Here is a 16,014-nt window from a genome sequence, read left to right on the forward strand (position 1 = left end):
ATTTGTTGCTTTGAGCAGATACTGTATATTGAATTACTTCAACCAATGAGCTTTGTCTCGAATTTTCTAAAAATAGGAGCGGTAATTCATGCGCACGATGAAAAAAAAATCCTGTCATGGATCAAAACATCCTAACAAGAAAGTCTTGTTTCTGTGCCTTTCAAGTTCAGATCACGTGCAGCCCTAAGCCTGGCATGCAGGAAGTCTTGTAACCCTCAACAGACATATATATGCATTTCGGACCAGAGTTACAGTCAAGCTGGGCTCAAATGTTAGTTCAACAAAATCTGACAAAAATTATTGTTATTTTTTTTTTTCCAAATTACGAATGTCTCTATTGCTAGTTTTTTTTTTTCATTTAGTTTTAGCTGTACTGAATGCCTACAAGTTTTGTGCAGACATTCATTCCACAGAATCTGATGATCCGCTACTTTTCCTCTTGCATGTTTTTGTTTTTAGTGACGTTTAATGGAAACTACTGAATGGACTGCTGACAAAATTGAACGTAGATATGCATGAGCCACAGCAGCAGCAGCAGCAGCACCATCAGGTTAATATTTTCACTCATCTTCTGCAATATCTCTGTTCATAACTGAATGTTACAAAAGTTTGTTTTAACATTTGCAGTCTTCAGGGGAGAACTTTGGTGATATTTCTGACATTTCCTCTCCAGCAGGTCAACTGTTCCACTCATCTTATGAAATGCAGTATCTCACAATATTCCAAATGGACAGACATAAAATATTGTAATGACATTCATAGTTCATTCTCAGAAGAATGCTCATCATTTTCATGATCCCAATTCCCCTTTTCCTCTTGTGCCACATTGAGGTTAACAGCTGTGGTTTTGATTAGTATCAACTATTGGATAGATTGCAATGACACTTACTTCTATCAGATTCTACATGCACCCTTTAGTCAGATGCATATATCTATGAAAGACGTATGTTTATCTCGTTCCTCCTGCTGCTCTCTTCTCTCTCTTTTTCTGAACAGATAATCCTTTTATTTATCCCACTGTGGGGAAATTTTCAGCGTTGCAGCAGCATACAATTTAAAAGACAGTCCACGCTAGAGATGAAAAAGTAAATATTAAATAAATACAAAATAGAATATTATTTGTTTTAGTCAGTAGTTTTTAATTTCATTCTTTTATTTGTCCAACATTAGTTTTATGACCAAACACATGCACAACTAAAGACATTCCTTGATCCCATGGTCGGTGCTAAGTAGTATATATTAGTTAATGGCAGCAAGCTAGGCGTACAGTATATCTGCTAAACCACTGGCAATGTTGCATTGTTGGTGGAAGCTAATTAGCCTATTAATTGTTTTAATTAATTTGATGTGGAACAGCTGTAAGACACGACTAAAAAGTGTCCCAGTTAAAACATTTGATTGGTTGGATACCTACACTGAAGTGAAGCGCATCCTGCCAGCTTACAATCGCATTGTCCATTAATTCCATCTGCTATGCTTTCTCTTCCTTTCCTTTTCCTGCGATAAGGCCAGGTGCTGGGCCAGTGGAGGAATGACAAACACTGAGGCAGATCTTGTCTTTGGAAACGTCAGTTATAAGGTTTGAAATAAATGACAGGTGAAGTGGGTCAGAAAGCAGTGCCTGGGAGTGAACTGCCAGCTGCAGTATGTCTAATAAGATATTTCAGTTGACAGCTTTGATAGCTCCACACCAACTCAACAAGCCTCTGGCAAAAAAATATATATCATATCTTTTTTTCCCCCTCTCGGGCTTACCATTTCATGATATTTTTCACATTCCTGCATTTCAAGTTGCAACTTAGGAATGCTGTAGTTTTCTTTTCTTCTGTGGGCATGCTTCCTCCGGAGGAGATAAAGGATCTCAAGTGTCCATGTGGGTGGTGGAACTACTGCTTGCACATCTGAAGGCCTGAGTGTTTGTTGCATTTTACAAGCTCTTCAGTTCCCTCCAGAGTGCACACATAGACAGCGGTTCCTTACTTACCGAAAACAAGGGACAGAGAGCAAAAATATCTTACAAAATTTGCAATTATAGGCACAGAAAGTCATGAATGGAAATGCAGCAGCAGGAATGAATGAAAATACAGTTTGGTATATTTTGGAGCTATTTAGCTATTTACTTATAGCTACGCCGATCAGCCACAACATTAAAACCATTGAAACCATTGATTTTGTACCTGGCATTCAAGTGGATGTTACGACATGTAGCACCCACCTAGACCAGACCAGGCACCCCCATCCCATAGCAATGACACTCCTTGATGGTAGCAGCCATCCCCAGCAGGATGCAGCCTGACACAGGCACACACACAAAAACAGTTTAGGAACAACTCAAAAAACATGAAAAACAACACAAGGTGTTGACCTGGCCTCCAAATTCACTAGATCCCAAACTGATCAAGTATCTGTGGAATGATCCACAGAGGTCCCTCCCCTCAACCCATAGGACCCAAAGGCCCCCACTAATAACATTCTGTTGCAAGACACCACAGGAAACCCTCAGAAGGCCCATGTCCATTCTCTGATGAGTCACGTCTGTTCAAAACCACTCTCTGTGCAAGTGAAAGAGTCCATCCGTAGGCTGCAAAAACAAGACACATATTCAGATTTAGAAAACTGTACTTGTGCTGGGGGGCAATAAAACCACATGTGAGCAGCATGATGTGGAAAACAAGGCACTTTTAAAGAAACCTATGAGAGACAGCAGGAACCTTAGGAGTGGATTAAACAACAGTTAGGTACATTCATGAACCTCAAGAACAGAAAGACAAGACTAGATTCAATACATCTTAAAAAAAAAACAAAAAAAAAAAAACAGATGAAGTTGAGCTCAACCTATACCATAATTACAGGAAGTATAGAGAAGGCATACATGATCTGTATTATCCTCTGTAAAACACAGTGGCAGTATGTAAAGTCATAATTTGTCATATCAATGGACAGAGGTAGCTTCCTCTGAAAGGAAGGGAAGGGAAGGGAAGATAATTTAACTGACCATTTAATTACTTTTTCACTTTTCTTGTGTGCCTTTAAACATAATACATTTTAATAATAATAATCCAACCAATCATTTCAGTGCTTGGATCCCTAACTGATAAAGTTTGTATAAATCATCATTAATCCTCTATGTAGAACAGTCTGATACTATCTTTATCCCTGTCTATATGGAGACGTGCACGCGCGTGCCTGTGCATCCGCTTTGCTGTGTGTGCGCGCATTATAAAAAGCCTTTGGTTCACGTGCGGAAGAGACTTGATCGGGTGTGGAAGAAGTGACTTGTGGGATGCGAAGCGGCCGGCGGCAAGAGAGACGTAGGGGGGAGAGTGACTGACACATAGAGAGAAACAACAGAGAGAGGAGCGGGAAATAAAAAGGGGAGAGTGGTAAAATATCCAGTGTTCCGGTTAATTTAGAGCCTGACGTTCAGCTTTGCGCACACAGACAGCGGATACTGTGCGGAAGAAAAAGTTCAGATCCCACGAATCAGCGCGTGGGAGTGGGAAGCAGGATCGTGACTGACTGAGGCAAGCGCCACTGTCTGTCTCGTCATGGCAGGTAATACTGATTAACCATAAACACCGTGACCGGGCCGGTGTTTTACACCGACACTGTGTTCCGACGTGCTATTTTGCCGCGGCAGTTGCAAGATCTCGCTAACACAGCCGAGTTACTGTTTAGCTAACTGTAGCGAGCTAACCAAACCTAGCTAATGCTAACGTTAGCATACTCCAGTGTCATCGCCTCTTTGGCCTGCCTTCGCCGGCTAACGCTAGCTGGCTAGCTGCTAGCATACGCTAGCTGTTTACCGTTTCACCGGCCCGGGACCATTTCGCAGGCTAACTCTGCACACCGCGTTAGCCAAACATAGCTATCCGTGACACTATAACGCTAAGTTGTTGTATCTGTGACGACTGACTCGTGAATGTTTAACTTGAGCTGCAAATATAACTAAAGTTGGTGATAAATCTGTTGGTGTCCACACCGAAACATAGGGTTGGCTTTACAAGCAAGGCTAGCTAGCGCAAACTTTGACATTGCCCACATGCAGGCTAGCACTCCAGGCCTGCTGCAGACTGAGCAGACTGTGTAATTTTTGCCGAAAAAAGAACTGAAGAGTCATGGAGCCAGTGTTTAGAAAGTACATATACTAAAATACAAAACTATCACCTCGAATAGGACCCGCGTAGCCATGTATTTATTTAGCCTAGCGTATCATTTCATTTCATTCATTTGCTGATACTTGCAGTGAACGTAAAATTATTACAGTTATCAAAAAATCCTGTGTGCCTTTATCGTCTTGCAGCCGATTGGGGTTGACCGCTACATTATTGTTTAGCAAAATATGGGTCACTATTAATATATTTAGTTCATGCATTTGGTGCATTTGGGCGGGGAAGGGACACTGCTCTGTAGCCTTAGACATTGCACATTATCCTCATGTTGAAATTGATTGGTGCGAAGATTTTCACATTAAAACACCTGTTTGCGTTTAAGGTTTTTTTTTTTTTAAAACAAAAAACAAAAAAACCAGAAAGGTGCAGTATCAAGCTTGTCCTGTTTTAAATCATGATTCACTTGAGAATACGTGTGTGGTGAAGCCATGGTGACTCATAAACGTCCTTGCTTACTTTGCAGAGCTGTTACAATATGGGTGGACACTGCTATCTACAAATCAAACCAGTCTTCATTGTGTAATGAGACATATAATCATCTGTAAAAATATGCGGAATGCAACTAGCTCTGTTGCGCAATAAGCTGTTTTGACAGAGAACCTGTTGAAGCGAGTGATTGAGGCTATCAAAAAAGGCAGCATGTTTTTTCTTGTTCTATACGTATAGGAGCGTGCCATTGGAACAACTCCTGTTGACAACACGTGATCAGGCCTTAAATAAAGGATGTTACTGGACTGAATTCACCCACTGTTACTGTGAACTGAAATTGAGTCTGTATTCCTGAACGCGATTTTCATCTGAATCTATCCCTCGAAGACAGAAAACCACAGTACTTCGAAGATTTATTTCGACAATCATTCGTGTTAAAAACAGTTGCAAACGTCCGTTGGCTGCCTAATGTCCCCGTAATATACCTGGTCTTGCAGGAATTAAACGTGTAATAGTAAGCAGTAGATCTTAATGTTAGTGTGGAAAGAGACTGAAATGTCAGCTTCTTTTCTTTGATGCTAGACTTGCAGAAGTTGTGAGAGGATATGTGCACATGTATGACCGCACACATTTTTGAAACAGGTTGGTTGTCTGTCTTTAGCTCTAACATCGTGTCACTTATTCTTCGCTGCCTGGAAGTGTCAACTCGCTGTAACTAAAACATTTGAATAGTTTTCTTTCTGTTGTGATTATGTCATCATGCTGTTAATTGTTGTTGACCCAAGATTGTGAAACTTGGTTATCTTAGTTTATCTCAAGTCAGTTAAAATCTTAGAATCAAAGTCTGCAATAAGCCTGTAGATAGCCTGTACTTGAATGTGTTGTGTTTTTATGTTTTTCAGGACCTGGAGGTGACATGCAGTGGTGCTTCTCTCAGGTGAAAGGAGCTATTGATGATGACGTAGCTGAAGGTATGCTCTCTGCTAATTGCTCTGTGTTTATAATGAGAGGGAAAGTGTAAAATATGTTGGTACGTTGGTTAATACAAGTTGCTATGAGTAGGCAGACAGTAGCCGAACTTCCTTCTCATTTGTTCCATTTCCACTTCCTAGATATAGCGCAGTTTAGCCATGCAGTGGTATGAGGAGCCACGCTGCCCATTTAAACTGCACAATAATATAGCAGAGCTCTACTTTAACAGTGGTTCTCTTAACTAAGCTGTGTTGTTTGATTTGGTTTAATGGCTGATCATTTGCAGATGACTAGAGAGAAAGCGGAATCTTTTAAAATGTTGGCCATGTTGAAATTCCAAACATTTTTGCAGCCCCTATAACGTGAAACTCTGCCGTTTCACTTTCCGTCAAGGTAGTGCTAATGCAACCCAAACACTCCATGCTACTGTTGCTGTCACTTGAAAAATTGTCCACGTGTAGATCAGTCAAGTTGCAAAATATGGACAGTTTTTAGCACTTTTTCACATATCAGGATTTAGTATTTCAAAGAGGAATGGTAGAAGAAAAGTCAGCTGTTAAATGATGACTTGCCGCTTAGTGCAGCACTGCTTGCGCTGTGTCCTGTACTCTGATCTTGGTTGTGGAGTAGATGTCATACTACACAGAAATCTGACAACATATCTTTCAGTTGTCTCTGTCTCTATTACTACGTTTAATCATTCTGATTAGGACAGTTTACGTGGATGCTAAATAAAATGGTCCAGTAAATATGTATGTGTTCATATGCCGTGCACAAAGTGGTTCTGCTGGTTTTGGTGTGTCGAATCACTTGGAAATATAAAGCTAATTGGTTTTCCCCACAATGAAAAGTTTTATTGAAAACATTGAATTCACTCAAGAGGGACACCTATTTTCAGTATGGCTGCCCACAGCGAATCAGATTTCTTTAATCTTTTTTAAACACTTGTTTGAACAACTGGTTTTGCCAACGGCATTTTTCAGCACCTCCCTGAAACTCATCCTGTCGCATGATGTTAGATGTGAACAAAAAATAGATTTATTCCAGCCAGTGAGAAGCAATCTGATTAAGTGTTCACATTGTTGTTAGGTGCTAATACACACATGTACACGCACACACACTCTGAGACGGTTGGAAATTTCCTTAGGAAACATTAGGTCAGTCTGTTTTGATTAAGGTGGTTACATGAGGCTTTTCTTTTTTTTTTTTTATTCTCATCGGGCTGCGATTGTTCTTATTGGTGGAATACTCATGCCCATGTAAATGCAGCAAGCAAGCAACTGCAGTTTAAACAGCAGCGTTAGTACAGTGCTATAGTGTAAGGTATTTTAACTTTGCAATGTGTTGAAAATCTTGCACTGAATCACAATGTGGCAGTCTCACAGTTTATTAGGTGCACCCAGATAATAAATACAGTCTAAAACAACAGTGCTGCAATAAAGCTGGCCGTTAGTCCAATCAGTGTTTTTCTGGTGCTGTTGTATTGTGTAATGTTGTATTTTATTTTTTGTCCATCGCGTTAGTGGGGGGCGCTCTGATAGCTCACCTGGGTTAATAAACTGAGTAGGTAATCCTGTGCGCTCGTCCATCCATTATGTTATTGCGTACGGGTCGGCCAATCTGGTGCCGCTGGTTAACGTTAACCCTTCTAAGTTACACTCGTGGTCCTGGAGAGTGAGTGACCGTACATATTCAGATAACAAAAAATAATTTTCTTCCGTCATTGTCAAAAACAGGCCTACGCAAACTGCTAGTCAGAGTGAGACAACATATTCCTGTGAGTTGTTTTTCCTCCAGCATAGCCTGGTCCACAAAAAAAGTCATCCTGTTTACTCACAGAAAAGGGCTTTATAGTCCTCACTACAGTAACGCAGATTCTAGTCCAACCTGCATCCTGGGCAGCGTGTCGTCTGCTCTCTAACTTGCTTGCTTCCAGTTTCTCTCCACAACTACTAATCAAATGTAATGGCACAAAAGTCCAAGAATAATTTTTCTGGGTGAACAACACTGAATGCATCTCTGAGAGGATTTGCAATTAAGAATATACATTTTGTATTTATTGAGGTATATTGGATGTTTCATAGGTCCTCCTACCCGAATCTTCAGGCGTTTTATTGTTCTGTGACGTGTACTCGCAGATAAAGCGATAAAAGCTTCAACTGAACCACAACACTCTTTATGTGTTGTAAAACACACTTAACAAGGCCATGTATTTGGAATCAAAAGAATGGCGACGTGCTTTACTATAACGCGTCAGTGTTGTGCAGTTCACAATGTTCTACAGAAGTCTGGCATCATTCAGCCCTGTAACACATTCCATCAGTGGAGTGACAACAAAATGGCACATTATGTTCAGCCTACGGTTCTTTTTATTGTATCTGGTTTATGCAGCATCCACATGTAAATAGATGGTAACCTCCATTAGCCATTAACTAATGCGTCTGTGAAGGCTGATTTCTCTTTTACATATCCATAAAAACCTTTGCATCCACAATTAGCTGCTAGTCAGAGGAATCCTTTCTTCGTCTGGTTAAGTTGAGCAATATTTTCATCCACATGGTTAGCATTTGACAAGTTGTTGTTCTCAAACATATCTTTAGTAAACAATTGTAGCACTGAATTGTTTCTAAAACCATTCAAGTTTCATCTGGCAATATCCATATGTCAGTAAAACTTCAGCTGTTGACTTTTGTAATAATTTTGCATGTATGGTTTCCTTCTGGGGACTGTTCCATGGAAACCGTGTTTGTGCCACACAATGAGACATCCTCACAATCCTGTGTTGGTTACACCTTCCTGCAGCTTGTTTGCAGTGAAATTTGCATCTTTTAAACCCTGCCCAGCTGACTGCAGTTTTAGCTGGAAGCTTTCTTTCTCTTTGCCCCAAATCGTTTTTTCAATTGATGCTAGAAATTGAAATCTGGAAGTGTTTTTCTTTATATTCAGATCCTGTTTCGGTTTCTTGGAGGACTCTGTGGTTGTTGAATGTTACCACAAGGTTGGGAACTGCCTCCAGCTGATAACTTGTAATAACAATTTGTGACCAGACTCAGAAGTTTTTAGATTTACAAGTCACAGGATGCCCACTGTTTTGTAAAAAGGCACAATTACTTTAATGTTCTTAAAGACATTTGTAAAGACATAAAATAAAAGTAACACTGCATTAGTATATTTTAGTTTGCATGGGTTGAAAAATCGGCAACATATGTAATTTCCCCAAAATTACTGCATACAACTGTATATCCTCAAGTAGTATTACCTCCCGCTTAGTGCTTCAGGGAGAACAACGTTCATAAAGGCCCCTCGCTACAACTATTGGTGCATTGTCTTTCTGCTCCAATGGTCAACAAAGGGTTAAGCAAGTGTGTATCTATGTGTGAGTAAGCTTCAGGTTATAAAGCAACGTACTGCTGCTGGGAGGAAAATGTGTAATGCTGCCAGAGTAAATGGGAGCGAAAAGGGAAAAAGTAGGTTACTCATCATTTACCGTCTGCTCTACATACTGTGACATCTTCTGCATCTCCCGCCTACATGTCTGACCATCTACTGCTCTCTGATTCCCAGAGAGAAATCCAGGGTTAGTTGGGATTAACTGAGCGCTTCCTTGTTGGACTCTGTATTTGAAAGAAAATGTTCTTTCTTGGTGCACCAATTTTAAAATGACAGAAAATATAATTTATACGTCATGTTTTCTTTTTCTTTCAGCGGACATTATATCCACAGTTGAGTTTAACCACACAGGGGAGCTGCTGGCCACAGGAGACAAGGGGGGGCGTGTAGTCATTTTCCAGCAGGAAATAGAGGTACAGCTGCATGTTTGACTTCTGTATTCCCACACAGTATCATTTTAGAAAAGGTCACATTATGAACTTTGTCGTACAAAGTTTAAAAAGCAGATGATTTTATTTTTGGAGAGTATTCTGTAAATAAACTTCACAAGCAAGAGCTCTAGAGCTCTAATTTTAACTTGTAGGTTATTTCCGTGCCAGTTGTCCTTCTTAGTAAGAGAAAGCTTCTAATCAGTTTTCATCTAATAGATGCATGTCTTTTTGGAATTTAACTTGTCAAATAACGAACAACTGAGCCCCTGATCTTTGTGTAAAATTTCCCTTGGTTTCTGACAGAACAAGAATCAGCCTCAGTTCCGGAGCGAGTACAATGTTTACAGCACTTTCCAGAGCCATGAGCCCGAGTTTGACTACTTGAAGAGTTTGGAGATAGAAGAGAAGATCAACAAGATTCGCTGGCTTCCGCAAAAGAATGCTGCTCAGTTCCTGTTGTCAACTAATGGTAAACTAGTCATTTTAATCGAGTGCATTCTCCATATATTTGTAAATGACTGTCTGGGATGAATTTCCTTTTAAATAGGAGCCATAATGCATTTTTACAGAGATATTAATCAAAGCTCCTTTAACGCATCAAATGTGAACATGAATTAATATTTGAGAACACGTAATGAGGCAATTTCCTCAGCAAGGTGGAAAAATTCCCCCGTTGCCGAGAATAGTGATAACCATTGTTTTGTTCCAGTTATTATGCCTTGAGGTTTACATTTGCAAAATTTTAATCAGCTAAGGAGTCAATACTTTTAAATGCTATCAAATGCCACCTTTCTAAGAATTGTGTTATTTTCTTTCTTCTCCACACAGATAAGACAATTAAATTGTGGAAAATCAGCGAACGAGACAAGAGACCAGAGGGCTACAATCTCAAGGAGGAGGATGGACGCTACAAAGACCCCAACACTATCACTTCACTGCGGGTCAGTCTTGTAACGCACCCTGAGGGCTGGGGTTACTCAGCCAACCAAGAGCTCTTTGTGATGCTCTTTATGGTGACCTCGGTGCAAAATGCTGATTTGGCTTTATTTTCTTTTGCTGATGGCAAAGATAACCGAAACTATGTGGTGGTTTCCTGTCAGAATGATTTCGCTTGGATTGGTGACTAAAAAAGCGAAAGGTATTCTGTAAAACGATGTTATGGAGCTAATCAACCGCGTAGAATGTTAAATCACATACTACATACTGTCTAAAATGTCTATAGGGCTTTGGGATAGAAAAGTAATGCACCAGTTGGAGCTTTCAGAGCTTCATAATTCATTGTCGGTGTCATAATGATTTTCAGATTATGTCTTTTGTTTCTCATCTCAGGTACCAGTTTTAATACCTATGGACCTCATGGTGGAAGCCAGTCCACGGAGGGTGTTCGCCAACGCTCACACCTACCATATCAACTCTATCTCAGTCAACAGTGACAATGAGACCTATCTGTCTGCAGACGACCTCCGCATCAACCTCTGGCACCTCGAGATCACTGACCGCAGCTTTAGTATCCTTTAACGCTTATGGGATAGTGGTCTGTGCACCTCACCAATACATGAAACTTCATTTGAATATGAAATTATCTAATGATTAGAACCAGGGGTCTTAAATTCACACACAGTGATACTCGGTGTCAAACCTGCTGCTGGGAAAAGGACAGGGTGACAGATTAAGACAAATTAACAATGTGGAGGACTCTCACACAAGTAATGCATAAACATGTGATGGGCTTGACTCTATGGGTTGTTCTAGTTGTCATTTGTTTCTCTCGTGTCCATCCCTTAAATGGAATAAGACTGGATTGTCATAAGGATCTATAGACACTTGTCCATTGCTAGTCTGATGCTATTGTGTTTCCTGTCTGAATACTCTGTTCAGCAGACGGCAACACCCAATTGACCACTAACCAAAGGGCCTTGTTATGATTGTCTGAGCATAAAAGTTGTATCCTTCCTTAACTCTGTGAACCTCAGATGTTGTTGACATTAAACCGGCCAACATGGAGGAGCTGACAGAGGTGATCACGGCAGCGGAGTTCCACCCTCATCAGTGTAACACCTTCGTGTACAGCAGCAGCAAAGGCACCATCCGTCTGTGTGACATGAGGGTTTCAGCATTGTGTGACAAGCACTCCAAGTGTGAGTACCTACTTTTGGTCAGTTAATAACCATTGCTACTGGATCTGTTATCCTGAGTACCCCGATAGTCACTAAGTTTTGCACTTGATCTCTGTGGAGAATACTGGAATCTGACATTATTTCTTTTCTTTCTTTGGTCCAGTGTTTGAGGAGCCAGAAGATCCTAGTAATCGCTCCTTCTTCTCTGAGATCATATCCTCCATCTCGGATGTTAAGTTTAGCCACAATGGACGCTACATGATGACCAGAGACTACTTGTCTGTGAAGATTTGGGATCTGAACATGGAAAACAGGCCAGTGGAGACCTATCAGGTGAGAATGACAAATACATGCTCAGTACTAGAGTACTCGGATACTTGTGTCTTGTTACAGTTTTGTCACAAAATTGTAAACAGATTGTGTGTCTGATATAAAAAGATTTTATATTCTAATGCATTTAGCATCTGCACAACCTTTTGCTGGATTTCCCTCATTACCCTGAGGGTCTGACTAATGCCTGGAACAATCATTACCATCCCATAGTTTTCTAATGCAGTGGAAGCATTGTTCACTACTCCAGTAAATAGGACGAGCCTTACATTGGCACAGGAAGATTTTTCTTGTGTGCTCAGTTCATATAAGCCTTTGGCTCAGCTGTGTGTCTGAATGCTGGCATTATGGTTAACAAGGAGTAAATATAATTTGACAGTAAGTTTAACAACAACACTAGCTAGCTTAAGATTTTTACAAGCAAATTTATGTGATACAAACTATCAGTAAGGGACACTGTAGCCTACTTTGTGGAGCATCCTCCTCATCTGCTCATGTTCAGAGAATGAAGTGCTGAAGGACAATACTCTACACTGAAAATTATATATTCCGATTTATTTTGTAGGGATATACACAAACAAATAATGCCAGTGCCCTCAAATGTACTGTAGCTCAAATTGCTGGAAAATGTTAGACTGGTTCTGATAGAAAGGTGTGCCATATAGGGCTGCTTAGTTACAGACCAGTCAGGACGTGACCTTCCATAAAACAACAATAGTTCAGGAGTGGTTTTTAGGTGTTGTTCAAGGTGTTTCCTAAATCTCCAAATTCCCTAAATCTAAATTCACCAAAGCATCTGTGTGATGGGCTGGACAAACGAGTCTATCAATGGATGCCCCACCTCGCAACTTGCAGGACTAAACGCATCTGCTGCCAACTTCTTTGTTCCCGATCCTACTACACGCCTTCAGGGGTCTAGTGTAGTCCATGCCTGTACTGGTCTGAATGTGTCCTTGTTGCTGTGGTTGCTCATCGAAGAAACGGGCTTAGTTGGCGCATTAATTCAGAATGTTGAACAGACACGTTTATTGGAGCTACTTAATAGGTGTTCAAAATCAGCAGTTAATGGACACCCTGTCGCAGAGCCTCCAAGTGAAAGGTTGCAGTTACAGCTCAGTACTTTTGAATAGCAGCACGTGTTTATTCGTTTTCTCTGTGGTATAATGATCTCTTGTTTTCTAGAGTTCTATATCAGAATTACTCACCAATCCTTTTCTTTCAGTGTTGTGCTCCACACAACAATATGGCTGTTGTTTTGTCTGTGTAATTATGTGTCACACGTTTCTATTCTCATTTCGCCACATAATATGCAGCGTGTGTGAATTGTAGTTTAATTCTGGTATAGATTTGAGGCAAAATAAACAGAATGCAAAGACTGATGTTTCGTAACAGTGGCCACACCTTTTTTCAGTCTGGTAATGTCACATAGTGCCCACTAGGGGGCACCCTAAACATGCTGGTTTTCTGTGCAGTGACATTCGAATGGAAAGTGTTTGCTCCTTTCTACAGCAGTAATCAAGTTGTTTCTGAGTGGATGCCAGTCATTTTGTAACTGTCTTCACGCCTCCCTCTCTTTACATGCATTCAATCATTTCAGGTCCACGAGTATCTGAGGAGCAAGCTGTGCTCGCTCTACGAGAACGACTGCATCTTTGACAAGTTTGAATGCTGCTGGAATGGCAATGACAGGTACATGCAGGGGGTAGACTAGTTTATGGTTCATACTTAACCCTTCAAGTAGAACTGTATTTACTATTTAAGACTCTCCTAATGAGATGAAATGTGCTGCAAGTATGGACATATATTTTGACTTCTGTAGCTCTGCTAGTCCCATAAAGTTAGATACTTAGAATTGTCTTTATTCTGACAAATATGATTTTCCATTTTAAGTTTTGCAATTTTGAGTTACGTTTCATGAAAAGTCTTAAGTAGATTAACTATGTCCACCACCTACATTTTAAGCTTTCTGTTCTGGTTTATGGGCATTGTTTAAATATTACTTGGCTCACACACTTCTCCATGTCACCCTGTCAGTGTGGTGATGACTGGCTCATACAACAACTTCTTCCGGATGTTCGACCGTGGCCACAGGCGGGATGTCACTCTAGAGGCATCCCGCGAAAACAGCAAGCCCATGCAGGTCTTAAAGCCCCGCAAGGTGTGTGCTGGTGGCAAACGCAAGAAGGATGAAATCAGCGTGGATAGTTTGGACTTCAACAAGAAGATCCTTCACACGGCCTGGCATCCCCAGGACAACATCATCGCAGTGGCGACGACCAACAACCTCTACATATTCCAGGATAAAGTAAACTAGCTACGCGATGAGCATGTGTGTGTGATCTTGTGTGGGTGAAGTCACTTGTACCACCCAGCAGCCTCGCAGCCTCATCGAGGGTGATCTGTGGTAATGCCGACAACCAGCATCCTTGTCCGCCGAAACTGGGTGACCAGACTTTGCCACTTTGTTCTAGATGTGGACAGAGGAAAACTCGCTCTTGCCCATCATCGGTCTGTCTGGCAGAGTGACACCTGCCTTGTTGTTTAAGTAATGTTGTGCCAATTTGATTTCCTTTGTCATGTTCTTTTTGCCAGCCAACCTGCCCTTTTCTTTTCTTATGTGAGTAAAAAAAAAAAAAACGTTTAATTTCCTTAAACTTCTCAATACAGACACTTATTTTTATAAGTATCCCCCTCAAATGGCTCTGTGGTAGAAAATGAAGAACATATTTAGTATGTCCCCTTATTGTTCTGTGCCATTGTAGTGTTTATTTTTCTAAGAAAACATTGACCATTTTTGAGTGTGTATACACCTTTTTATTAATTCATCCGTTATACTGTCTGTTCTTTGAGTCTCTTCACATCTCCTGTGTTTCATTAAACCACGCATACTTCACAGTCACACAAGTATGCTCACAGTTTTCTTCACACGCTTGCTGCTCATACTGGACAGCAACACATCAGCGGTTGCCTCTAGGATTTTGAGAAGTACAGTGTGTTTTCTCAGATCTATTCCAGTGAGGTGTTGTCCTGCTCGCTGTTGCTGTGCCTCAGGCTCTGGGTGGACAAACAAGCCCAGATTCCCAAAAAGTTTCTTTTTTTTTCCATTTTAAGATTGGCTTTGTGTCTTCACATCTTCATGCGCTGGTTCCTGTTACTCCTTTTGTGTTCAATAGTCAGGTATCAAGAAATACCCTATTCAAAGATAATTATTATGATTGTCATATTTATATATAAAAAAAAAAAAAAAGGGGGAAAAAAAAAAAGTTAAAATGTCACCAGATTTGTTCCGTCCTATTTTGCGAAATGAAGCTGGACCTTTAAACATAATTTACCTTTTTGAGTGATCTTAAGTATTGTCTTCCCATGGTGTACCACAGCTCTGAAGCAGCACTTCACAACAGGGAAAACCTTTGATTTGACACTGGACTCTTGCCGCACCAACTTAAGTACTTGGATGTCTGTGTTGTAAGACTGCAATTTAAAAGAAAACATTATTTGAGGCATTAAGTCACTTAAAGTGTCTAAATTGCTGCAGACTTTACGGCTACTGTATGTGATGGTAGAATAAGCTGCACAGAGACCTGCAGCACTGATGTCTCCACAACCTATTTAAAATGTGGACAGTTCAGATTAAATTGATGCCTCTAGTAATGTATAACTACAATTTTAGTCTATGATGGTGAAAACAATAAAGGAACTACTTTTTGCACACCTGTGACTGCATGATTGTTGATGGGATCTCACCAATGCTACACTTATTTTATGCAATATGTGCGTCTCTGGCAATGCATGATAGTCGAGGTCAGTTGCTAAATTATGCGATATCATAGAAGATGATTGTTTACTCAACAAAACAGAACCAGCTTTAGGGAGCCTGCAGTGCAATCCTTCTACATTCGATTCCCTGCAGGTTTTCAACCTTTAAAATGTGTGTGCATCTGGACATGATGAAAACCAGCTGCTCCCTGTTGCTTGGACTTTTGAATGTCTTATTGAAATCAGCTGATGTGGTGTCTGGTTTCTGAAAACTGGACATGGGGTCACATCTGATTCCCTTGACAAGCTGTGTACGTGGGGGAACGCACGCCTCCTCCTTCATGGGCAGATTGAGCCAGCGCCAATCTCAAGATACCGATGCGTCTCTGCGCTCGATCTGCAATCGGTGCTAACAGA

At 40.7% G+C, this 16,014-nt stretch overlaps 1 protein-coding gene across 1 annotated transcript; it reads left to right on the plus strand.

Moving 5' to 3' along the window:
• The first annotated feature begins 3,256 nt into the window (after window positions 1–3,256).
• On the plus strand, window positions 3,257–15,552 carry ppp2r2ab (protein phosphatase 2, regulatory subunit B, alpha b). Its single transcript, XM_084571848.1, has 10 exons — window positions 3,257–3,555; window positions 5,504–5,572; window positions 9,279–9,376; window positions 9,698–9,863; window positions 10,223–10,335; window positions 10,724–10,901; window positions 11,368–11,532; window positions 11,675–11,844; window positions 13,439–13,530; window positions 13,876–15,552. Exons 1-10 carry the CDS (start codon window positions 3,549–3,551, stop codon window positions 14,153–14,155), a joined length of 1,338 nt encoding a protein of 445 aa, XP_084427974.1. The 5' UTR covers window positions 3,257–3,548; the 3' UTR covers window positions 14,156–15,552.
• The last annotated feature ends 462 nt before the right edge of the window (window positions 15,553–16,014 follow it).

The sequence above is a fragment of the Chelon labrosus genome (assembly GCF_963514085.1).
Source record: "Chelon labrosus genome assembly, chromosome: 22".
Taxonomy (NCBI): domain Eukaryota; kingdom Metazoa; phylum Chordata; class Actinopteri; order Mugiliformes; family Mugilidae; genus Chelon; species Chelon labrosus.

Excerpts from the sequence above, each read along its gene's own strand:
- ppp2r2ab (XM_084571848.1), top strand. Across the intron at positions 9,377-9,697 it reads TTTTCCAGCAGGAAATAGAG|AACAAGAATCAGCCTCAGTT; the intron begins GTACAGCTGCAT and ends GGTTTCTGACAG. Across the intron at positions 13,531-13,875 it reads TGCTGGAATGGCAATGACAG|TGTGGTGATGACTGGCTCAT; the intron begins GTACATGCAGGG and ends TCACCCTGTCAG.